The 27,012-nt window shown below is 38.4% G+C and overlaps 1 protein-coding gene across 1 annotated transcript in view; it reads right to left on the reverse strand.

Annotated features, from left to right (window-relative positions):
- PTCHD3 (patched domain containing 3) overlaps positions 1–21,794 on the reverse strand; it is a 46,023-nt gene extending 24,229 nt beyond the window's left edge. The window contains 6 exon segments of the mRNA XM_022580705.2: positions 1–292; positions 294–624; positions 627–1,076; positions 3,495–3,640; positions 19,520–19,641; positions 20,724–21,794. Coding sequence (XP_022436413.2) covers positions 1–292; positions 294–624; positions 627–1,076; positions 3,495–3,640; positions 19,520–19,641; positions 20,724–21,779 — 2,397 coding nt within the window. The 5' untranslated portion in view covers positions 21,780–21,794.
- Between the last annotated feature and the right edge of the window lie 5,218 nt (positions 21,795–27,012).

Raw genomic sequence — 27,012 nt, forward strand, 5'->3', positions numbered from 1 at the left:
TATACAAATGACAAGATTACTCAAGGAATTTCGAACAGTGTTTTCTAATATTGCAGAATACTGATCAAAATATATGAACGCCTGGTTATACACCATTAGGGGAATTTCACACTTTTCAGCCATGTCTCGGAACTGGAGTAACATCAGCTTCTTATTGGTTGAAGAAGAAACACCCATGGTCTGAATGAAGGCCCGGGAACAGATGATTTCCTGTGATGATGTAATGTTAATATCATACATAAAAAGTGGAGAATCTATTACAAAATTGGGAATATTTTTTAGAAAAGTTATCATCATTTACATCGTGATGGTGGTTTTCCATATATTTCACATATTCTCGTAATCAAAACTCTGTAAGATTTTTATCTACATAGTCACTGCTTTCAAAATCTACAAGACATTTTTCCAATTTTTGCCTAGCATCTCCTTCCCAACAGTCAAGAGCTTCAGTAACAATAACCATAACCCTGGGACCATAAGTTGAAAAATGTTCTTCTTCTACATTAAAATACGGTGTGATGTAGGAGTCATCACTTGCCAAATTTCGGAGGTCTAAACCTTTCTGCACTTGGAAACACCCATATATACTACTTATGATGTACAAAATGTATATAAGCACTACAAAAACTTGGACTCAGTGCTTGTGAGAAAAGGACCAAAATAGTCTCTAAAGAACAAATTCATTGGGTGGATATCAGCTTTATGTTTGTCTCGGAGAGAATTACATGGGAGGCGGCAGGGCTTTTTTAATGAGGAACATTTTTGGTCAGGAGTTTCTGGTTTCTTCAACCAGCATAGACAAACTACTTCTCTTTTACCATCCAGGGCCATAAATGCTCCAAAACAGGTGATGTTATAAAAATAACAAAAGAGAAGAGTTGTTCCTGTATAGATGCAGAAGTATTGTACAGACCTGAAAGAGGTCATAATTCTTGTATAGAAGGCCAGGATGTTGGTGATTGTAATGGACACTGCCACTTTTGAATAGACATTGGACATGCGTTCTTTTATGCTATCCACGAGGTCGGTCTTCTGCCAGGCAGAAATCATGATAAACATGTCATCGACCCCAATGCCTGTTAAAGAAAGAAACAGAATCTTCATACATATGAACATCCATTAAACATTAAACAGATCAGTTCACACCATTTCTTTGTCCATCTCTTAAGGTCTTATTTATCTTCCTCAATCTGTGTTTTGATACTTCTTTCTGTGATGCTTTCTCTGGTTGCCTCTGAATCCACAACAGAACTTATCGCTCCTTGCTCTGTAGTAGCTCTGTGCTTTGCACGTACTCCTATTTGCACAGAGCACAGTATACTCTACTCCTAGTCATCATTTAGGGTGTTTCAATGATGAGTCAGGAAACCTGGCTGCTGGGTGTTAGGTGAAGTGGGATTAGCAATGTATCCTTGACTCCATTAGAATACTTAAGAGACCATTTTCTCCCATAAACCATTTTATTCTAGTGCACTAATGCTGAGCCAACATACTGTTGCTTAAAATATGAGCTGGATTTATCTGTTCTACAGTTAGCATCTAGCTATCAATGTGCTGATTGTAGAGGCACCCCATAGGTTATACACACACACACACACACACACACACACACACACACACACACAAATGCAGTTTTCCTGCTAGTCTGTTTTTGATACCCAGAAGGCTATCATTCAAACTTCACTTGCCCAGGTTAAGGCATTATCACAATAAAATGCAGGCTCTCTTGAGATCAGAAATATGCACCAAAGTAAATATTAAGAATCCTTTACATATTAAATGCCTACTAAGGTAATCAGTCTTTTCCACAATGACGTTTCCTGATTGGTTTGGAATAAAGAGGACAGGAGAACATCTGAGGACTTTGAAACCATCAATGAAGGCTAGGAGAGGAGGACCACAGAGAAGAAATGGGACTACAAAGGACAGCATGAGCATGTTGCAGACAAATTTCGTCTGCCTCAAGCTTTCTACTGCTTTCATTCATGTACACCTCTGTTTCTGTGTACATTGATACAAAATCAGTACTTGGAACTAACATGTGGTACGAGGGCCTACACTGACACAGGTTTACGTAGTGTGTCATAAACTGCATCCTGACACTCCCCCTGCTGCCAGCTTTGTGGATTTCAGTTGTATTCAGCTGAACAAAAGGGAAGAATCAGAGGTACTAAGGACGACGAATAAACTCATTGATATTTATTAGGTATTTAAAAACCAGTTTTTTCTTTATAGAACCTTGTTCAAAAATTGTCCTCGTATATTTCTTGAGTTACTGAAATCACAACCCACACACACACACACACACTCATACACACACACACCCCTACACTCATACTTCTATGTATACACAGACAGTACGAAGATGCTTTATATTAAATCGGTTGCATAGATTTTAACTATAGTTATTTATGACTGTGGGAACACTGAGAGCTTTCTTATATTTTAAGTGTGAGCGTGTACTAGGAAGGTTTCCTCCACTGTCTCCCCTAAGAAATCAAATATTATTTCTTCCAAGTTGCTTACTTTCCAAAATATAAACATATTTATCTTCTCATGCTTATTGTAAAATAAATCCTGAAAGTACAGGAAAATGCAAAGAAAAAATTTAAACAACTGTAATTCCACCCTTTGGGGATAATCCTTCCTAATATTTTAAGTATAGCCATCCAGAATTTGCTCTATACAAATATACACATATATTTGTATATCTATTTTAAACATCTTGTTTCATAGCCAGCATTTTTCATTTAACACTTTATATCTACCTCTTTTTAAAGAGTGAATAGGATTCCAAAACTTTAATATGCTATGTTTGAGTGGATCGATCCCATGTCGATATGGGATTAGGTTGTTCTTGTTTTTTCCTATTCTAAATCACACTGAAATGAAATACACGTTCTACTTTGTGAGCACTTGTCCAATAATTAGGACAAACTCCTAGAAGTGGAGTTGGCAGGTCAAAGGTATTCCCTTTTAAATTTTTAACTCTTTTGATCTGTTGCAAAGTTGTATTTTAAAAGTGCACCAATTTACAAACTTCCCCCAGCAGAACATGAGTGTTCATTTGCATACAACATTCCCCAAACCTTTAATCTTGCTAATATTCATTAATAAGAAAAGAAAACAAAGATGTCTCACTTTTGTTTTAACTTGCATCCCTTGATTTACTGAAAGGTCAAATATTTTTTCTTATATTTTCAGTGACTAGTATTTTGGATTTTGTGTGTTTGGGTGTGTGTGTGTGTGTGTGTGTGTGTGTGTGAACTGCCTGTTCATGTCCCTGGTCTGTGTTTTTCCATTTGGGGTACTAGATTTTTCTAACTCTAAAGACTCAGAATTCCGTCTGATTTTCTTCTTTCCTGATGCCCCATTTTGGATCTGTAGAGCCACCTAAATATAATTATTCTGCTTAATCTAACACAGTCTCCTTCCATTATCCACCCCACACCCCCACATACACAATGTGCAGCCTCACGTTTTGTTTTACTCACCTAGAATAAGAAATGCTGAATTTGCAACTATGATCACAAATGGCAACCCAATGTACAACATCAGGCCAAAGCCACTCACCACTGCCAAGGCAGCAGAAATCACTCCAAAGGCTGCAACCCACATTTTGTTTCATATACAGTCACACCTGTAAATTTGGAGGGAAAAATCATGGAACTTGTAGTGGTAGCTTCCATACTGAAATTCCAGCAATTCATAACATTCTTGAATTGGACACCTATACAGAGCCCTCTTGGGCAATAATTCTCATACCTGTCTGCTGGAGAACTTTAATTTCCAGGCACTAGCCCAGACCAACTGAAAAAAAAAAAGGGAGTTTGGAGACAGAAAAGTTGGGAATCTGTACTTTTACCAAACTATACTGGTTGATTCTTACACATCTAGCCAAGCACAAATCCACTGACTGGCATTTCAGGACCACAAAGATATACTAAAACACTGCAGATGGTTAATTCCACTCTGATCTTCAAAGGAGTGTGAATGGAACACAACAGCAAATGGAAGTACCTATATCCAGTTGTCTTCTCACCCACCTGTGACTCCAGTTAGCCCTAAACATGATCCTAAATAGCTCCTGTATTTCAAAGCTGGTTCAATATGTATCTGGCTAACAAAAAGTATGAAAGCCTCCTTCTAGAAGCAAAAAGAACTACAGCCTGTGGAACAAAAACCACATTCACAGAAAGATAGACAAGACGAAAAGGCAGAGGGCTATGTACCAGATGAAGGAACAAGATAAAACCCCAGAAAAACAACTAAATGAAGTGGAGGTAGGCAACCTTCCAGAAAAAGAATTCAGAATAATGATAGTGAAGATGATCCAGGACCTCAGAAAAAGAATGGAGGAAAAGATCGAGAAGATACAAGAAATGTTTAACAAAGACCTAGAAGAATTAAAGAACAAACAAACAGAGATGAACAATACAATAACTGAAATGAAAACTACACCAGAAGGAATCAATAGCAGAATAACTGAGGCAGAAGAACGGATAAGTGACCTGGAAGACAGAATGGTGGAATTCACTGCCACAGAACGGAATAAAGAAAAAAGAATGAAAAGAAATGAAGACAGCCTAAGAGACCTCTGGGAAAACATTAAACACAACAACATTCGCATTATAGGGGTCCCAGAAGGAGAAGAGAGAGAGAAACGACTCAAGAAAATATTTGAAGGGATTATACTCGAAAACTTCCCTAACATGGGAAATGAAATACCACCCAAGTCCAGGAAGTGCAGCAAGTCCCATACAGGATAAACCCAAGGAGAAACACTGTGAGACACATAGTAATCAAATTGGCAAAAATTAAAGACAAAGAAAAATTATTGAAAGCAGCAAGGGAAAAATGACAAATAATATACAAGAGAACTCCCATAAGGTTAACAGCTGATTTCTCAGCAGAAACTCTACAAGCCAGAATGGAGTGGCATGATATACTTAAAGTGATGAAAGGGAAGAATCTACAGCCAAGATGACTCTACCCAGCAAGGATCTCATTCAGATTCTATGGAGAAATCAAAGCTTTACAGACAAGCAAAAGCTAAGAGAATTCAGCACCACCAAACCAGCTCTACAACAAATGCTAAAGGAACTTCTCTAAGTGGGAAACACAAGAGAATAAAGGGACCTACAAAAACAAACCCAAAACAATTAAGAAAATGGTCATAGGAGCACACATATCGATAATTACCTTAAACGTCAATGGATTAAATGCTCCAACCAAAAGACACAGACTGGATGAATGGATACAAAAACAAGACCCATATACATGCTGTCGACAAGAGACCCACTTCAGACGTAGGGACACATACAGACTGAAAGTGAGGGGGTGGAAAAAGATATTCCATGCAAATGGAAATCAAAAGAAAGCTGAAGTAGCAATATGCATATCAGATAAAATAGACTTTAAAATAAAGACTGTTACAAGAGACAAGGAAGGACACTACATAATGATCAAGGGATCAATCCAAGAAGAAGATATAACAATTATAAATATATATGCACCCAACATAGGAGCACCTCAATGCATGAGGCACCTGTTAACAGCTCTAAAAGAAGATATCGACACTAACACAATAATAGTGGGGGACTTTAACACCTCACTTACACCAATGGACAGATCATCCAAGATGAAAATTAATAAGGAAACATAAGCTTTAAATGACACAACAGACCAGATAGATTTAATTGATATTTATAGGACATTCCATCCAAAAACATCAGATTACACTTTCTTCTCAAGTGTGCACGGAACACTCTCCAGGATAGATCACATCTTGGGTCACAAATCAAGCCTCAGTAAATTTAAGAAAATTGAAATCATATCAAGCATCTTTTCTGACCACAATGCTATGAGATTAGAAATGAATTACAGGGGAAAAATGTAAAAAACACAAACGCATGGAGGCTAAACACTATGTTACTAAATAACCAAGAGATCACTGAAGAAATCAAAGAGGAAATCAAAAACTACCTAGACACAAATGACAATGAAAACATGACAATCTAAAAGCTATGGGATACAGCAAAAGCAGTTCTAAGAGGGAAGTTTATACCTATACAAGCCTACCTCAAGAAATAAGAAAAATCTCAAATAATCTAACCTTACACATAAAGGAACTAGAGAAAGAAGAACAAACAAAACCCAAAGTTAGCAGAAGGAAATCATAAATATCAGAGCAGAAATAACTGAAATAGAAACAAAGAAAACAATAGCAAGGATCAATAAAACTAAAAGCTGGTTCTTTGAGAAGGTAAATAAAATTGATAAACCATTAGCCAGACTCATCAAGAAAAAGAGGGAGAGGACTCAAATCAATAAAATTAGAAATGAAAAAGGAGAAGTTACAACAGACACCGCAGAAATACAAAGCATCCTAAGAGACTACTACAAGCAACTCTACGTCAATAAAATGGACAACCTGGAAGAAATGGACAAATTCTTAGAAAGGTATTATCTTCCAAGACTGAACCAGGAACAAATAGAAAATATGAACAGACCAATCACAAGTAATGAAATTGAAACTGTGATTAAAAACCTTCCAACAGGGGCTTCCCTGGTGGCACAGTGGTTGAGAGTCCGCCTGCCGATGCAGGGGACATGGGTTCGTGCCCTGGTCTGGGAAGATCCCACATGCCATGGAGCAGCTGGGCCCGTGAGCCATGGCTGCTGAGCCTGCGCGTCCGGAGCCTGTGCTCCACAACGGGAGAGGCCACAACAGTGAGAGGCCCGTGTACTGCAAAAAAAAAAAAAAAAAAATCTTCCAATAAACAAAAGTACAGGACCAGATGGCTTTACAGGTGAATTCTATCAAACGTTTAGAGAAGAGCTAACACCCATCCTTCTCAAACTCTTCCAAAAAATTGCAGAGGAAGGAACACTCCCAAACTCATTCTATGAGGCCACCATCACCCTGATACCAAAACCAGACAAAGATACTACAAAAAAATTACAGGCCAATATCACTCATGAATATAGATGCAAAAATCCTCAACAAAATACTAGGAAACAGAATCCAACAACACATTAAAAGGAGCATACACCATGATCAAATGGGATTTACCCCAGGGATGCAAGGATTCTTCAATATATGCAAATCAATCAATGTTGATACACCATATTAACAAATTGAAGAAGAAAAATCATATGATCATCTCAATAGATGCAGAAAAATCTTTTGACAAAATCCAACACCCATTTATGATAAAAACTCTCCAGAAAGTTGGCATAGAGGGAACCTACCTCAACATATTAAAGGCCACAGCAAACATCATTCTCAATGGTGAAAAACTGAAAGCATTTCCTCTAAGATCAGGAGCAAGACAAGGATGTCCACTCTCACCACTATTATTCAACATAGTTTTGGAAGTCCTAGCCACAGCAATCAAAGAAGAAAAAGAAATAAAAGGAATACAAATTGGAAAAGAAGAAGTAAAACTCTCACTGTTTGCAGATGACATGATACTATACATAGAGAATCCTAAAGATGCCACCAGAAAATTACTAGAGCTAAGCAATGAATTTGGTAAAGTTGCAGGATACAAAATTAATGCACAGAAATCTATTGCATTCCTATACACTAATGATGAAAAATCTGAAAGAGAAATTAAGGAAACACTCCCATTTACCAATGCAACAAAAAGAATAAAATACCTAGGAATAAACCTACCTAGGGAGACAAAAGACCAGTATGCAGAAAACTATAAGACACTGATAAAGAAATTAAAGATAAAACAAACAGATGGAGAGATATGCCATGTTCTTGGATTGGAAGAATCAATATACTGAAAATGACTCTACTACCCAAAGCGATCTACAGATTCAATGCAATCCCTTTCAAATTACCAATGGCAATTTTTACAGAACTAGAACAAAAAATCTTAAAATTTGTATGGAGACACAAAAGACCCCAAATAGCCAAAGCAATCTTGAGGGAAAAAAACGGAGCTGGAGGTATCAGGCTCTCAGACTTCAGACTATACTACAAAGCTACAGTAATCAAGACAATATGGTACTGGCACAAAAACAGAGAGATAGATCAATGGAACAGGATAGAAAGCCCAGAGATAAACCCACGCACATACAGTCACCTTATCTTTGATAAAGGAGGCAGGAATGTACAGTGGAGAAAGGACAGCCTCTTCAATAAGTGGTGCTGGGAAAACTGGACAGGTACATGTAAAAGTATGAGATTAGATCACTCCCTAACACCACACACAAAAATAAGCTCAAAATGGATTAAAGACCTAGATGTAAGGCCAGACACTATCAAACTCTTAGAGGAAAACATAGGCAGAACACTCTATGACATAAATCACAGCAAGATCCTTTTTGACCCACCTCCTAGAGAAATGGAAATAAAAATAAAAATAAACAAATGGGACCTAATGAAACTTCAAAGCTTTTGCACAGCAAAGGAAACCATAAACAAGACGAAAAGACAACCCTCAGAATGGCAGAAAGTATTCACAAACGAATCAACGGACAAAGGATTAATCTCCAAAATATATAAACAGCTCATGCAGCTCAATATTAAAGAAACAAACTACCCAATCCAAAAATGGGCAGAAGACCTAAATTGACATTTCTCCAAAGAAGACATACAGATGGCCAAGAGGCACATGAAAAGCTGCTCAACATCACTAATTATTAGAGAAATACAACTCAAAACTACAATGAGGTATCACCTCACACCAGTTAGGATGGGCGTCATCAGAAAATCTACAAACAACATATGTTGGAGAGGGTGTGGAGAAAAGGGAACCCTCTTGCACTGTTGGTGGGAATGTAAACTGATACAGCCACTGTGGAGAACAGTATGGAGGTTCCTTAAAAAACTAAAAATAGAATTACCATATGATCCAGCAATCCCACTACTGGGCATATACCCAGAGAAAACTACAATTCAAAATGACACATGCACCGCAATGTTCATTGCAGCACTATTTACAATAGCCAGGTCACGGAAGCAACCTAAATGCCTATCAACAGATGAATGGATAAAGAAGATGTGGTACATATATACATTGGAATATTACTCAGCCATAAAAAGAATGAAATCAAGTCATTTGTAGAGATGTGGATGGGCCTAGAGACTGGCATACAGAGTGAAGTAAGTCAGAAAGAGAAAAATAAACACCGTATATTAACGCATATATGTGGAACCTAGAAAAATGGTACAGATGATCCAGTTTGCAGGGCAGAAATAGAGACACAAATGTAGAGAACAAACGTATGGACACCAACGGGAGAAAGCGGTGGGGGGTTGGTGGTGGTGGTGTGATGAATTGGGAGATTGGGACTGACATGTATACACTGATGTGTGTAAAACTGATGACTAATAAGAACCTGCTGTTTAAAAAAAATAAAAATTAAAAAAAAAAAGTAAAGCCTCCTTCTAAAAGATTTTCGTACTCTCCTCTGATGGAGAAGTGGGCTCTAGAGAAGTGGCTACTAATTGCAAAAAATATGTGATATGTACTCCATTTTGAGTAACACAAACTATGCCTGTTTCTTGGTTGGACCAACAGAAATGGGAATACATACACAGCAATTAAGGAATGGGTTTAACACTTTTCCTCCCAACACCCATGACTTTACATTTTAAAATACTGACAACAGCCTCTGGTTTTCTACTTTACTCATTTGCTAACTGCTCCAAAACAAATGACTGATACCTGCCTCTAGATATTTTTAGCAGGAGAGAGAAGCTAAGTTTGGTTTGAAAACTGGGAGAGTCAACTAAGCCAATGGAGCTACTGATTCCAAAACAGCAAGAATATAACTAAAGACCTTATTCAGGCAGGACCACATTAAAATAGCTAAACTTTCTTATTACTACCAAAAAAAAAAAAAACCTACACTGTGCCTGTATCTCACTTTTTCTCAAACTGCTGATGCTGTCAGTTAAACTCAGGGCCCAAAAATACACACACACACACACACACACACACACACACACAGTCTCACTCCAGAGCAAAAGTAAATGTCTTTGTTATGACAAACTTTGATTATAACAAATACTTCTTAAAGTAACAATACTGGTTTATAGGAGTTTAAGATAAGAAAGTAACACAGATGAACTGTGAAATCAGAAAGATTAATGAGGATAAAAGCTACATGTGACATGTTTATCCCCATTCCCTCTTTCAGGTTTCTGGATTTTCTTGGTGTAAATTTTTCAGAGGATGGGGGAGTGAGGTATTTTATTGGCTAGAGTGACTTGACTTTGACTAGTTGCTGTGTTGACTTTTTCTAAATGACCTTCATTTTAATGTTCAATAGTCAATGGAGGGAAGATGTGAATGTAGAGCACTGTTTGGTGAACACACTTGCAGATTTTCTAGTCCCCAAGAAGGACCTTGGTTAAGCAGTTTATCAGAATGACTTAGAAGAGTCTTAGAACTTTAGATTCCTACAGTCCTGGAACACAGCTCTGCAGATTCTGATCTATAGGTTTGTAGAGAAGCTGCAGAATCCAAGTGTCTAAAAATTTCTTCATATGATTCCAATGCTCAGGCAGTTAGGCATCACTGGCAGCAAAATGGCCAATTTTCTGAATTTTCTATTCACTTAAGGGGAGGCTAAATTAGAAATCATCCCACTTAGAATACAATCTATGTATACGCTTGGTGAGGGATCCACATCTTCCTTGAAAGATAATGATGTCTATCAAGACTAAAGAATAGTTTACAGTGTATTTGAGAAGGGAAAGATTCTCCGGATTTTTTTCTGAAATTGATCTCACATTTGGTGTAAGTTTTGTCATTTCCAAAATGTCAGACAATTTTGAAATAGTCTGGAAGCTCAACATACCAGTACTTACTATAGAATGAAGTTCAATTTGGAGTACACCTTTTGAGAAAGTCTTACTACTATTTAAATGACTTCACTGCAAGACAGTAAATATGGAACCACAAAATGTGTTTGAATAATGGTTCTGTATGAGGTAAATGCATGTAGGCAAGGAATAACTTTCATATATAAGTGTGTGAGACAGGCAGGATGGGGATATCTTAGGGACTGTCTAGGAGGCCCCACCCAGAACAGAGATAAGATTCTCAGTGATAACAGAGAACTGGGAGTGAGAGATGTCAAGGAACTTACAAAAGCTCTCACAGGAGAATCAGTTGTATATTCAAACCCAGAAAAAGCATCTATTAGACCATCACTCAGCATGTATGGCTTAAGAATCTTCCTCTTCCCTTTCCTCTTCTCCTTGGGCATGTTCCAACCCAGGAACTAGTACAGCAAGATAAGAAGTGATAGAAGAGGGCAGGGAAGCCCTTTTTTCCCCGTAAAAGGTTTTCCCATGCAGTGTGCTCCAGCTAAGAGAGGGGGAAACCTCAGCTTCAAATCAAGTTACCACTTTTTGTTTATTACATGGACATGGACATTTTAATTCTGATTGGAGGACTCTGTCTTACCTAAGAATGACAATGAAAGTCACAGGGCCTGCCTCAGTTTTTATGGGGCAGAGGGAGAACTTGCTCTACCTACAAAACTTAAAGGGAACAGAGGGAGATGAAAATAAAGTTGCTTTATGTTTACACCTCATGTGTCCTGTGTGTTCAATATGTTGGTTATATAAGCATAAAAAGTCTTCAAAGACAAATGTAAGTCATTTTCTAATTGCCTTCAATACAAGATTTTCTGCATTACTGTTCACAATTATTTGCTACAGATAAGCAAGAATTGACATAACTTTGTATATTCAGAACCAACTATCCAGTAGAAGACTTTTGTCAAACTAGTTCTTGGTACCTTATAGATTCCGTACTAATTTTAAAAATTATTTATCCTACTAACTTTAACACGGCTGAATTTTGCTTTCTTTCCTCCCCCCTCCCTCCCTTCCTCCCTTCCTTCTTTCCCTTCTTCCTCCTTTTTTCTTCCTTCCTTCTTTTTTCATTTCTTTATTTTCTAAGGGATGTGATCTTCCTTTCCAGAATAACAAAGTTATAAATTAGCTTATTGACTCTAAATATGCACCCAGTGTTGTTACGTCCCTTTACCTATTGGAGCCTCACATCTTTCTCCACCTTAAACTAGAGAGTTAAATTATATCATTTTCCCCCAAACTTATGTACTTATGAGAATAAATTGGAGAAATTTTTGAAATATAGATTTTCAGATTTAGCCTCCAGATACTTGATTCAATAGGGCAGGGCCTCAGAATATGTGGTTTTAGGGCTCTCTCTGTAACTCTGATGTGAGAATCATTAGAATAATATTATTTGTGAGGTTCTTTCTACATCTAAATTCTATTTTTTTTGGCTTATATTTTTCATATTTTAGCTTTCCGGCCATAAGAGTTCAAGCTAACCCTAATGCCTAGATAACAAGTGCTTAACAAAGTAAACTCCACACCAGAACAATGGAGATGCCCGTGTCAATTAAATTAGACCTTACTTTTTTGTATAGTTAAAAGTACTAGTTCAAATTTATAATAGAAATAAAGACTTGTTTCTTAGCTCTATCAGCACATCTGCCTCCAAATGACACAACTAATCATAACTGGCAAACATGTAAGGTAATAAACATATACAAAAGCAAACAAAACCAGCCAAAATTTCTTTTTACTCTTCCATTTGATTGCATACTATTGCTAATGGGCAAAATTTGTTTTAAGTCATTAGGTTTAAAAAATAAGAGTTTACTGCTAGACATCAGAAAAATGTAGAGTAAGAATTTTCTACTTCTTGTCTCCCAACCGATACATAGAAAAACAAGCAGAAGTTGTCAGAAGCAACTCTGTGATCTCTGGAAAACAGTCAAAAGTTTACAGAGGGCTGAAAAAAAAAAGGCAGGGGGCCTTTAAAACAGTAGGAAAGTTTGTAGAGAGTTTATATGCCCTACTTCACCTCCCTCTCTGGTGGGATAGAAGTTTTAAAGTGGCAGTGACAATAAAGTGGCAGATGTGTTAAACTGGCCATAGTCTTAAAGTGACAAGAGTCTTAAAGCAAAGTCTTAAAGCAACAGCAGTCTTAAAGCATCAACAGCCCATGTTACCAGTGTGGGACTATGTCCTTATTTCTGGAAGGAGCAGAGCAGACCTTATTCACATAATATTTTATATATCAGTTCTAAACTGCCTAGGGACTACCTGAAGGACTGATGCAAGGCACTCCTCTGTTTTGTCTAACACAAAACTCAGGTTGAGAAAGGTGGAAACACCACAAACTGAATAAACAAACTTCACATGCATAGGGCAAAAGATTACAGCCCAAACATACAAAAGACTGCCTAAGGCAGAAGCTGGGGAGCACTTCTCTGGGAATTTAGAATATTCACAAGTGCTTGTGTATACTGGGGAATTTAGAAAGTCACCCATGGCAAGATATAATGCTCAAAAAGGACTTAAGACACTAAGCTTTCACCTATGGCTAATCCCCAGTCATGGCATAACCCTGGGTAAGTGTTGAAGGAGAGTCCAGGCACAGAACCATTTTGAAAAGACTGGGAGAGCTCCTGGAATGCAAGGAAATTTCTGTCAAAACACTAGCTGAACACAAGCTAAGGAATGGGACTTCAGTGACAACATAAACAAGGAATACAATCTTTGCAATAATAGTTTGGGAAAGTCACTAAGAAGATCAACTACTACAGTATTAAACAAACAAGCAAACAAACATCAGGAAACCCTGGGGAGGTAGGAAATCTGATTTCCAGTTACCACATTATAATAGTCAAATGCCAAGTTTTCAACAACAACAACAACAAAATCCCAAGGCAAACAAATAAATAGGAAAGTATTAATCAGGCAAAGGAACAAAATAAATTGACAGGAAAGACAGAGACAGGACCTAGTAGATAAAGACTATAAAATGCTGTCCTAAATAAGCTTAGAGAACTAAAGGTGAGCACTGACAAGGATATAAGGAAAATAATGTATGAACAAAGTGATCATTTAAATAAAGAGATAGAAAAAAAACTTAAAAGGAACTAAAATTCTAGAGCTGAAAAGTACAACTGAAATAAAAAACAAAACACTAGAGATGTTCAATAACAGATTTAGCAGGCATAATAAAGAACCAGTGAACTTGAAGATAGGTCAATTGAAATTACTGAGTCTGAGAGGCTGAAAGAAATAAGAAGTGAAAAGTACCTCACTGACCTGTTAGATTCCAGCAAGCAAACCCACATACATATTATGGGTGTCCCTGAAAAAGAAGAGAGGGAAAAAAAGGCAGAAAGAATATTTAAAGAATAATGACTGAAAACTTCCCAAATTTGATAGAAGACATGAAGCTACAAATCCAAGAAACTTAACAAATTCCAAGTAGGATAAACTCAAAATGATCCACACCAAGAGACATTATAATCAAACTATTGAAAGACGAAGACAAAGAGAGTCTTGGAAGCAGCAAGAAAGAAGCAACTGATCACGTACAAAGGATACTTAATAAGTATCAAGGTTGATTTCTCATCAGAAACCATGGAGGTCAAGGGACAATGGATGATATCGAAAGTGTTAAAAGAAAAACCGATCAACTTCAAGGCAGTGTCCAGAAAACTCTCCTTCAAATATGAAAGAGAAATTAAGACATTTACAGATAAAGAAGAGCTGAGGGAATTTGTTATCACTAGGCCTGTCTTATAAGAAATGCTGAAGGAACTCCTTCAGATTGAAATGAAGGAAAAAAAAAAAAGTAACTGAAGTCATGAAGAAATACAGATCTCCAGTAAAGGTAAATACATGGGCAAATACAAAAACAAGTATTATTGTATTTTTGGTTTGTAACTCTACCTTTTACTTCCTACAGAATTTAAAAGACAATGACATAAAAATAACTATAAATCTATGTTATAGTGCATACAATGTATAAGGATATAATTTATGACAACAACATAAGGGAGGGAGGACAGAGATGTATAGAAGCAGCATAGTTAAAAGTTAAGTAGGTATTAATTTAATATAGATCATTTTAAATTTAAGATGTTATATGAATCTCCATGGTAGCCACAAAGAAAGTCTCTAAAAACCATCACGAAAGGAAATGAAAAAAGAATCAAAACAGCTCACTAGAAAAATAGAAACTAAACATAAAAGAAGGCATAAATCAGGAATTCACTGGTCCAGTGGTTAAGACTTGGAGCTTTCACTGCCTGGGCCTGGGTTCAATCTCTGGTTGGAGAATTAAGATCCCACAAGCTGGGCTTCCCTGGTGGTGCAGTGGTTGAGAGTCCGCCTGCCTATGCAGAGGACACGGGTTCATGCCCCCATCTGGGAAGATCCCACATGCCGTGGAGCAGCGAAAAAAAAATAAAATTTAAAATAAAAAAAAAAAAGATGAGTATTAAAAAAAAGATCCCACAAGCTGTGCAGCATGGCCAAAAAAAAAAAAAGGCATAAGTGGATGAAATGAAGGACAATAAGCTATAATATATACAGAATACAAACAGCAAAACAGCAGGAGTAAGTCCTTCCTTGTCAGCAATTATTTTAAATCTAAATAAATTAAACTTTCCAATCAAAAGGCAGATATTGTCAGAATGGATAAAACAGCATGATTCAACTATATGCTGTGTACAAGAGACTCACTTTATATCAAAGACATGAATAGATTGAAAGTTAGAGGATTTAAAAAGATACTCCATATGAATAGTAACCAAAAGAGATCAGGGGTGGCTATACTGATATCAGACAAAAATAGACTTTATTTCAAAAACTGTTAAAAGAGACAGAGGGACACTATATATTGATAAAAAGGCCAATGAATCAGGAAGATATAACAACTATAAACATAAATTAACCACAAAACAGAGACCCAAAATATATGAAGCAAATATTAACAGAATTGTAGAGAGAAATATATAGCTCTACAGTAATAGTTGGCAAATTCAATACATCACTTTCAATAATGGATAAAACATCTAGGCAGATAATTTATAAGGAAAATGAAAACAAACATACAAAATACCATAACTTATGAGATGTAGTGACACCAGTGCCCAGAGGTAAATTTATAGCTACATTAAAAAAGAGAAAAGATCTCAAACCACTTTGTGGATTTAGACATCTTGTGGAACCAGAAAAAGAAGAGAAAACCTAACACAAAGCTAACAGAAGGAAGAAAATAATAAAGATTAGAACAGTGATAAATAAAATTGAGAATAGAAAATAGACAAAACCAAAAGTGGTTATTGAAAAAGATCAACAAAATTGACAAACATTTATCTAGAGTGACAAAGGAGAAAATAAAAAAGATACAAATAACTAAATCAGATATGAAAGTGAGGACATTACTACTGAACTTACAGAAATGTAAAGGATTATAAGAGACTACTATTAACAACTTATGCCAACAAACTGGATAACCTAGATAAAATGCACAAATTCCTAGAAATACACAAAGACCTAAACTGACTCAAGATGAAACAGAACATTTCAACAGACATGTAACAAGTAAAAGGATTGAATCAGTAATCAAAAACCTCCCAACAAAAAAAGTCCAGGACCAGATGGCTTCACTAGTGAATTTTACCAAACATGTAAAGAAGAATTAATACCAATCCTTTTCAAACCCTTCCAAAAAGTTGAAAGGAAGGGAACACTTCCTAACTCATATGATGAGGCCATCATTACATTGATATCAATTCCACACAAAGGTATCACAAGAAAGCTACAGATAATACCTCTTAGAAATATAGATACAAAAATCCTCAATAAAATTCTAGCAAACACAATTCAATAGCATACTGAAAGGATTATACATCATGACCATATGGGATTTACCCCAGGAATGCAAGAGTGGTTCAACATGGGAAAATCAATCAATGTAATACGCCACACTAATAGAACAAAGGATAAAAACCACATGATCATCTCAAAAGATGCAGAAAAGGCATTTGACAAATTCCAATATCTTTGCATGATAAAAACACTCAAAAACAAGGAATGGAAGGAAAGTTCCTCAAAGTTATAAAGTCAATAATGAAAACTGCATAGCTAACATCATACTCAATGGTGAAAAATGGAAAGCTTTCCACCTTAGATCAGGAACAAGATAACGATGCCCACTTTCACCAATGATATTCAACATTGTACTGGAAGTGCTAGCCAGAGCAATTAGACAAGAAATCGAAATAAAAGGAATTCAAATTGGAAAGGAAGAATTGTAACTATCTCTTTGCACCGATTATATGATTATATATATGAAAAATCCAAAGACCCCACAAGAAAACTACTAACATTAGTAAACAAATTCAGTAAATCTGCAGGTTATAAGATAAACACACAGGATTCAGCGGTTTCTATCCATGCACAATGAACAATCTCAAAGCGAACTTAAAGAAGTAATTCCATTTAGTGTTTAAAATAATGAAATACTTAGGAATGCATTTTACCAAAGAAGTGAAAGACGTGTATGCTGAAAACTACAAAACATTGATGAAAACTAAAGAAGACCTAAATTAATGGAAAGACATTCTTAGTTCATGGGGAGGAAGACTTAATATTGTCAAAATGACAATCTCACCAAAGCAATCTACAGATTCAACACAATCTCTATCAAAATTCCAATGGCGTTTTCTTCCAGAAATGGAAAGGGCAACACTCAAATTCATATGGAATTACAAGGAGCCCTGGATATCCAAAATAACCTTAAAATTAAAAAAAAAATGGACAGCTGAGATTTCCAGATTTCAAAACTTATAAAAAAGCTAAATAATTAAAACAGAGTGGTACTAGTATATGGATTGACATATAGACCAATGGACTAGAACTGAGCTTCTGGAAATAAACCCATACATCTACAGCCCATTGATTTTTGACAAGGATGCCAAGTCCATTCAACTGGGAAAGAACAGTCTCTTCAACAAATGGTACTTGGACAACTGAATTTCCACATGTACAAGAATTAAGTTGGACCTCTACTCCACATGACATACAACTATGAATTAAAAATTGCAATCACCTAAATTTCAGAGCTAAAACCATAAAACTCTTGAAGGAAACACAGGGTAAATGTGCATGACCTTGGACTTGTCAATGGATTCTTAGATATAACACCAAAACACAAGTAGCAAAAATAAAAATAAATAAGTTGAATTTCATCAAAATTAAAACTTTTGTGCATTAAAGGACATTATCAAGAAAGTAAAGAGATAATCTACAGAGTGGGAGAAAATATTTGCAAATCATATATCTTGATAAGGATTTAATATCTAAAATATATAAAGTACTCATCAACAATAGGACTCAACACAACAAAAGGACAAACAATTTCATTAAAAATAGGCAAATGTGGGAATTTCCTGGCAGTCCAGTGGTTAGGACTCCACACTCTCACTGCCAAGGGCCCGAGTTCAATCCCTGGTCAGGAAACTAAGATCCTGCAAGCTGTGTGGCACAAACAAAAAAAAAAAAAAAAAAAAAGGGCAAAGGACCTGAATAGACACTTCTCCAAAGAAGATATACAAATGACCAGTAAACACATAAAAAAGATACTTAACATCATTAGTTACTAGGGAAATGCAAATCAAAACCACAATGAGATGTCACTTTATACCTACAAGGATGGCTATAATCAATAAAACAGAAAATAAGTGTTGGTGAGGATGTGGAGAAATTGGAAAACCTACACATTGCTGGTGGGATATAAAATGGTGTAGCCTCTGTGAAAAATAGTTTGGTGGTTCTTCAAAAAGCTAACCAGAGAATTATCATACAACCCACTAATTCTACTCCAAGGTATATGCTGAAAAGAATTGAAAACAAGTTCAAACAGAGATTTGTACACCAACGTTCATTGCAGCATTATTCACTATAGTCAGAAGATGGAAATATTCCAAGGGCCCATAAACAGATAAGTAGATAAAATGTGGTATATACATAAAATGGAATATTATTCAGCCATAAAAAGGAATTCATGCTACAACATGGATAAGCCTTGAAAACATTATGCTAAGTGAAATAAGCCAGTCACAAAAGGACAAATACTGTATGATTCCACTTATATGAAATCTCTACAATAGGCAAAATCATGGAAACAAAAAGTAGATTAAAGAGTAACCAAGACTTGGGGGAGACAATGGGGAGTTATTGCTTAATGGTTACAGAGTTTCTGTTTGGGGTGATGGAACATATTTATAAAGAGATAATTGTGATGGTTGCACAACAGTGTGAATGTAATTAATGCCACTAAATTGTACACTTAAAAATGGTTTTTAGGGACTTCCCTGGTGGTCCAGTGGTCAAGACTCCATGCTCCCAGTGCACGGGGCCCAGGTTGGATCCCTGGTCAGGAAACTAGATCCCGCATGCCACAACTAAGAGCCTGCATGCCACAACTAAGAGCCCACATGCTGCAAATAAAGATCCCATGTGCCGCAACTAAGACCTGGCATAGCCAAATAATTAAATAAATAAGTAACTGTTTTTTAATGGTTTTTAAAATGGTACATTTTATGTTACATATATTATATATACATTATATACATATATATTACCACAATAAAATATTTTTTAAAGTTAGTGTTTAAAAAACTAATAAAAGTCTTTTACCTGTAGCATGATGTGACTGCAAATAATATGATTAGAAGGTATGCCAAGTGAAACAAGGGGATCACTGTCATAGAAGTTGCCTCAAATTCCAGTTGTCTAGAAAGTGATGTAAAGTAGACCACCTGCCACAAAAAGATACTCAGATAAGTAACTTTTAATTCTGATACTGTGTGTGTTACAAATGATATTGAAACACTATAGCTTATTGATTGAAACATTAAAATTCAGTAAAGAATCAAACTATGTGGATTATGATTTTAGAATAAAGAAGGTAATAAAGATTTGCTTCTTCCCACAAATCTCTGGCATGCTTTCCAAAGTTTATTTCAAAAATCTAAAGTTTAAAACTCCTGAATATATGAAATCTGAATCTTATATAAAAAAATCAGTGATAACTATAGACATTTTGGCTTTTTCTAAATTTTTATTAGGTTGTTATCTTTTACTATTTTAACTGCACAAATATCATTTCATTAAGGACTGGGTATTCAAAGGCTTTTTCCAGAAGGTGTCTCACTTTCACCAGTTTTGTTCAGAGTATTAGGTTTGCCAGCCCAGCAATTACTGAACAGCTACCATGTGCCTGGCACTATGCTATAATTTACTTTTTAAATGCTCAGCATTCTTTTTCAACAAAACCATGGAACTTTTGCTTATATATTTGGTTTTTTTTATTCCACTGAACTCTAAACAAATTTTAGGGGGCTCCCAGAAACAGCAAAGACTTTAACTAAAAGTAAAAATTTCAAAGTAATTTGACCAGAAAACCGAACTAAACCTTAAGATCAATGTCTGTACTGAACAGAACCACCTTGAGGATGTACAATTTGTGTTTTTCAGCAAAACGTTACCAAGGATTTAAGATTTCTGGCTTTTTTTTTTTTTTAGGTCTTAGCTCTCTTTTTTATTTTATTTTATTTTTAAAAAATTTTGTTGTATAGTTGATTTACAATTATGTGTTAGTTTCAGGTGTACAGCAAAGTGAATCAGTTATACATATGCATATATCCACTCTTTTAGATTCTTTTGTGGCATTCTTCAGTGCGCTATGTTACGAAAGTTGGATTAAGGACCAAATACAGCAGAACACACCCAGCTTCAAGTCAAGGGCTCCATCAAGTAATTAGGGAGTGCTGTTGGAACAAGTCTTCTTATCCCTCCCACCTTCTCCTAGCCTCCCTGTAAAGCCCCAGCCGCTAGGTACCTGGATCTTCTTCAAGGCCAGACTCTTTTCAAGGTTGCCAACTTGGTTCAGGAAGTGGATCAGCCACGTCTTGCTGCGTTCGCTGTCCTCTCCTTCGCCAGTCTTCAGGTAGTACTGCAGCCGCATGGCTTTGGCCTCCAGGAGTAACTGGCTCAGTCCCATGCTCTCGCCTAACACAGTTCCTCCAAGGATGTTGGCCAGGTACACGACCTGGCCGGCTAGGCTGTAGATGGGGAAGGTGATGTTTTTCAGGTTGAGGACACTGTTCGTTTTCCAGGCGAACAAGAGTGGGTGGGAGGGTACACAGTAGCCCTGGTTCTTCGAGTACACCTCATTGTAGAGGATCTGGGTTCCGTTTGCCTGTGTCACAGTCAAAGCCTGAACCGCGTCGTCCACTTCACTAATTTCTGACAAGGTTTCTTGTTCCAGCAGCGAGTTGGTGTTGGAGATCACTAGAATGGAAGCATAATTGACCCCGGTGCTCTTCCTGGCGATGGAGAAGAGATTGGAGTCGTTGGCGGTGAAATGTCCCTGCACGAAGCGTCGCTCAGCCTTGGCGGGGCTCCCTATCGGGGTGTACTGCTCCTCGAGGTCTTCTTCCTTGGGCAGGTGAATCAGGCCAGCGCCGAGGACGGCCGTTAAAACCATGGGCAGCAGCAAGAAGATCCAGGGGTGCGAGCCCACCTCCCATCCCAGCCGCCGGAAGGCCCAGGAGAGCGGCACCTCCAGGCAGTCGGTGGGGCAGCGGGGCCTCTCGGACACTCCGTTCTCAGACTCCGACGCCGGCAGAGGCTGCGACTCCGGCGGGGCCCCTGCGCGCTGCCCCGCAGCCCAGCCCAGCTCGAGCTCCCGTCCCGGACCCGACGCCGAGACCGGCTCCGGCTCGGGCTCTGCAGCCGGGAGAGGCTCGGAGCCGGGCCCTGCCGGCGGCTACGGCCGTCTCTCCGAGTCCGGCCCCGGCCCCGCCTCCGGCCCCTGAGCTACGGGCCCCGGTTCCTGCCCCGCCTCCCGCCCGGGCGCCGCCTCTGGCGCAACCTTAGCTGCAATAAGGCTCATTTCCGGGAAAGAAAGGCGACGTTCTCAAACAGGACAGCAGATTGGAAGGGCGCTGCTGGACGGAGCGCCCATCTCCACCCACCCGACGGTTTCCTGGAGAAATTCTGAGGGAGTCTGTTTGAGCCCGGGCTGCTCGCGCCCGGAGGCTGGAGCTTCGCTGGCGGCCACATGGTAGCCTAACCAGCCCCAAATGTGTCCCTGCGCCCAGCCTCTCACGATTCAGTGAATACAAGAAACACGTCTTACCGGCGAATGGAATCGTGCCTGTCCTACAGGACTCACAAATTATTGGCAGAATTTGGCTGGTTCACGGTCGCCCCCCCGGCCCCCCCCCCCGCGCGCGCGCGCGCGCACACACACACACACACACACAAATAGCACAGATATGTCATGTGTTCTAAGTGGCAGCTTTTACCTTTGGGGGGATCATCCAGAAGCATGGTTCTCAGGGTAAGGCTTTGGTGAACCTGGTACACCTAATTTAGTTGTTTTTATTCTTTAACTACAGACATAACATTCCCCTTGTAAAAAGTTAGAAGTAAATGCATAGAATGAAAAGTGAAAAAGAAGAAAATAACCCAGAAGCCAACCCTAAAACTTCCTTCTGTCCCATTCCTCCTCTTAACGGAAGTGTTAAAAAGTGGGTGTTTATCCTTTCAAACCGTTTTCTTTGCATTTGCAGGCATATCAAAATATATGGAGGTATATCTTTTCCTTGAGTGTTATTGCACTGTGTATGCAGATTACATTGTTCACCAAATATGTCAAAGGATCTTAACTTGACTGCATGTAGACTTATCTTACTCTTTTGAATTGCTTTATAATTTTCCAGGGTATGGGTGAAACATAAATTAATGAGCCATAACCCTATTGATAGATCTGTGGGTCTTTTAGAGTGTTTTGCTGATATAAACAGTGCTAAGTGAATGAATGTCTTTTACTTAGAGCACAAGAACTATATTTGTGAGATGTTTTTGTAGAAAGGGATTTACTGGGCCAAAGGATATCCCCTTTTTTTTTTTTTTTGGCGGTACGCGGGCCTCTCACTGTTGTGGCCTCTCCCGTTGCGGAGCACAGGCTCCGGACACGCAGGCTCAGCGGCCATGGCTCACAGGCCTAGCCGCTCCGCGGCATGTGGGGTCTTCCCGGACCGGGGCACGAACTCGTGACCCCTGCATCAGCAGGTGGACCCTCAACCACTGCGCCACCAGGGAAGCCCAAGGATATCCCATTTTAAATTCCAGAGTTAATGATAAAATCCATAGAAGCTGTATCAGTTTACACCCTCATAAGCAGTTCATGAAGTTTTGTTTTGCCACAGCCTGTCCCAGAATGTCATTAAAATGTTTGATTTGTGCCACTGGTATCTTATTTTGATTTTACTTTTTTAATTTGTTGCTTAGACTCACCATATTTCCTCTCTGGGTGAACTATCATCTTATATCTTTTCCTGGTTTCCCTTTTGGACCGTTAGAATTTTCTTCTTGATTATAGAAACCATTCATATACTAATGAAATGACCGTTTTGAGTCATGAGTCTCCCCACCCCCCTACTCTCCCATCCCCATTTTGCTGGTTGCCATGCCTTCTGTTTGTAGTTGAATTAACTAATGTTTTTAAAATGACTTCTGGATTTTGTTTCATAATAGACAGCTGTTTCCCTTTCAGTGATTATAATCTACTTTAAATTTTTAAAATTCACTCCTTTTTTTTATTACTGAAGTATAGTTGATTTACAATGTTGTGTTAGTTTCTGGTATACAGCAAAGTGATTCAGTTATACATATAAATACATATTCTTTTTCATATTCTTTTCCATTTTGGTTTATTACAGGATGTTGAATACAGTCAATATCCAGTAGGATCTTGTTGTTTATCTATTTTATATATAGTAGTTTGTCTCTGCTAATCCCAAACTCCTAATTTACCCCTGCCCCACCCCCTTTACCCTTTGGTAACCATAAGTTTGTTTTCTATGTCTGTTTCTGTTTCAAAAATAAGTTCATTTGTGTCATATTTTAGATTCCATATATAAGTGATATCATATGGTATTTATCTTTCTCTTTCTGACTTACTTCACTTAGTATAATAATCTCTAGGTCCATTCATATTGCTGCAAATGGCATTATTTCATTCTTTTTCATGGCTGAGTAGTATTCCGTTGTGTATATGTACTACATCTTTTTTTATTCATTCATCTGTCAACGGACATTTAGGTTGCTTCTATGCCTTGGCTATTGTAAATAGTGCTGCTGTGAACATTAGGGTGCGTATATCTGTTTGAATTAGAGTTTTCTCTGGATATATGCCCAGGAGTGGGATTGCTGGATCATATGGTAGTTCTATTTTTAGTTTTTTAAGGAACTGCCATGCTGTTTTCTATAGTGGCTGCACCAATTTACATTCCTACCAACAGTTTAGGAGGGTTGCCTTTTCTCCACACCTTCTCCAGCATTTGTTATTTGTAGACTCTTTAATAATGGCCATTCTGACTGGTGTGAGGTGGTAGCTCATTGTAGTTTTGATTTGCATTTCTCTAATAATTTTTAGCAATGTTGAGCAGCTTTTCATGTGCCTATTGGCCATCTGTGTGTCTTCTTTGGAGAACTGTCTATTTAAGTCTTCTGCCCATTTTTTGATTGGGTTGTTTGTTTTTTTTGTTATTGAGTTGTATGAGCTGTTTTTATATTTTGGAAATTAAGCCTTTGTCAGTCACATCATTTGCAAATATTTTCTCCCATTCTGTAGGTTGTCTTTTTGCTTTATTTATGGTTTCCTTTGCTGTTCAAAAGCTTGTAAGTTTGATTAGGTCCCACTTGTTTATTTTTGTTTTTATTTCTAATGCCTTGGGAGATTGACCTAAGAAAACATTGGCATGATTTATGTCAGAGAATGTTTTGCCTATGTTCTAAGAGTTTTATGGTGTCATGTTAACAAGTCTTTAAGCTATTTTGAGTTTATTTTTTTGTATGGTGAGAGGGTGTGTGTTTTTTTTTTTCTTTTTTGCGGTACGCGGGCCTCTCACTGTTGCGGCCTCTCCCGTTGCGGAGCACAGGCTCCGGACGTGCAGGCTCAGCGGCCATGGCTCATGGGCCCAGCCACTCCATGGCATGTGGGATCTTCCCGGACCAGGGCACGAACCCGTGTCCCCTGCATCGGCAGGCGGACTCTCAACCACTGCACCACCAGGGAAGCCCAGAGGATGTGTTTTAACTTCATTGATTTACAATGGCTGTCCAGCTTTCCCAATACCACTTGCTGAAGAGGAGAAAATGTGCATTTAAATATTGATCCATCTGGAAATGTATTTTAATGTAATGTAAAGAAGTGACATTGAGTGCTTGCTTCAACCAACATTGTGCTACCTTTCCGTAATATGGAATTTAATTGAAACATGACTGCCCTATCAAGGACTACATTTTCTAATTCCTTTGACTTACACATGTGACAATGAGATCAGTAGTCGACTACAAAATATGCATGGAAGTGATGTGTTTCACCTATAGGCCAAGACCTTTAAGAAGTTCTCTGTCCCATCTGCCACCTAGACACAGGCAACAAAAGAGGCCATTTGGACTGTGACACCATAAGTTGGCAGGAACCTGGGTCCCTGAATCACCATGGTCAGGATAGGTACTCACTCACCAGGAACATCTACAGTGACTGTTACATGAGTGAGAAACACACTTTCGTTGTGGTAAGCCACTAAAATGTTGGGGCTTATTTATTAAAGTGGCCAGTATGGCTTCTCCACTAAAGAATTCAGTGATGAGATAGCTGCCCCTAAACACTTGTGTCTGAGCACACTTCATTTTATTCAGCAACCACCCTGCCCACTGCCAATGTATTTCCTGAGCCCTAGGGGACCAAGAACTTCTAGAGTTAAGTCTCCTCAAAAAAGAAGCACAGGACTTCCCTGGTGGAGCAGTGGTTAAGAATCTGCCTGCCAATGCAGGGGACACGGGTTCGAGCCCTGGTCCGGGAAGATCCCACATGCCGCGGAGCAACTAAGCCCATGCACCACAACTACTGAGCCTGCGCTCTACAGCCCACGAGGCACAACTACTGAACCCACGTGCCACAGCTACTGAAGCCCCTGCACCTAGAGCCCATGCTCCGCAGCAAGAGAAGCCACTGCAGTGAGAAGCCACGCACCGCAACGAAGAGTAGCCCCCACTCGTCGAAACTAGAGAATGCCCGTGCACAGCGACAAAGACCCAACACAGCCAAAAATAAATTAATTAATTAGAAAAGAAAATGCATTTTTAAAAAAGGAAAGAAGCACAGAGAAGAGGAGAAACACTAAAAGGAACCAAGGAAGACAAAAGCGATTGACCCCCTCATGAAGTACATGATGGGGTGATTGGGAGAGGGCAACCTAGATGAGTTTATCCAAGTCAAGGAGGTGAAAATGGGCAAGCTTTCGCTAAACAATGAACGGTCTGATAATTCAGTAACTCACTGACTTCATATTTCTGCCTATGCTAGCTAGACCTTCCACATCAAGATGAGAGGACTATGTTAGAAAACAAATATCTGAGCCCCAAATCAAGGGAAATTACAATAGTCCTTTGGTATCCGAGGGAGATTGGTTCCAGTACCCCCTGCAGATACCAAACTCCGTGGATGTTCAAGTCTTTTATATGAACTAGCCAGTACAGTCGACCCTCCACATCCTCGGTTCTGCATGGTTCGAGTCAACCGACTGAGGATTGAAAATCGGTTGGTGGAATAGAGGATCTCACCCACGGATATGGATTGTAATCAAGGGAAAGCACTCAGTCCTAGCAAACAGGGCTGGTTTACAGGTTTTTCAAGAAGGAAAGGGATCAATGTAAGGGTCAGGATAAGAAGTATAAACCTAAGGGAACCTTCCTGAAAGAAGCAGGTGAGATGTAGCCAGAAAGAGTCCCAGTCTGTGTCATCTGTGTCGTGGGTCTCCACCACAGAAGGCGCTGTGGCAAAGGGAAGGCCATCTGCATTCCATTGAAGTGAAGTAAGTTACTTAGGGCATGGAAAATATCCAAAAGTTGAAAAAAAGTTAGATTTTGGGGGGAGAGAACATGGCAGGGGCATTGATCCTCACGAGGCCCCAGAGGGTACAGGCTTCAGAAGGACAAATAATAGGTTCTCTTCAGGAATCTGCTGAGGATGATTCTAAATCTGAAACAGATGTTGGGACCTTAGGGGAAAGTGCCCCTGAGACACAAGTTCTAGGATCTACATAAATTCT

This window comes from Delphinapterus leucas, chromosome 2, assembly GCF_059928025.1.
Source record: "Delphinapterus leucas isolate spDelLeu-1000000601 "Yukka" chromosome 2, BTC_Dleu_Yukka2, whole genome shotgun sequence".
Taxonomy (NCBI): Eukaryota; Metazoa; Chordata; class Mammalia; order Artiodactyla; family Monodontidae; genus Delphinapterus; species Delphinapterus leucas.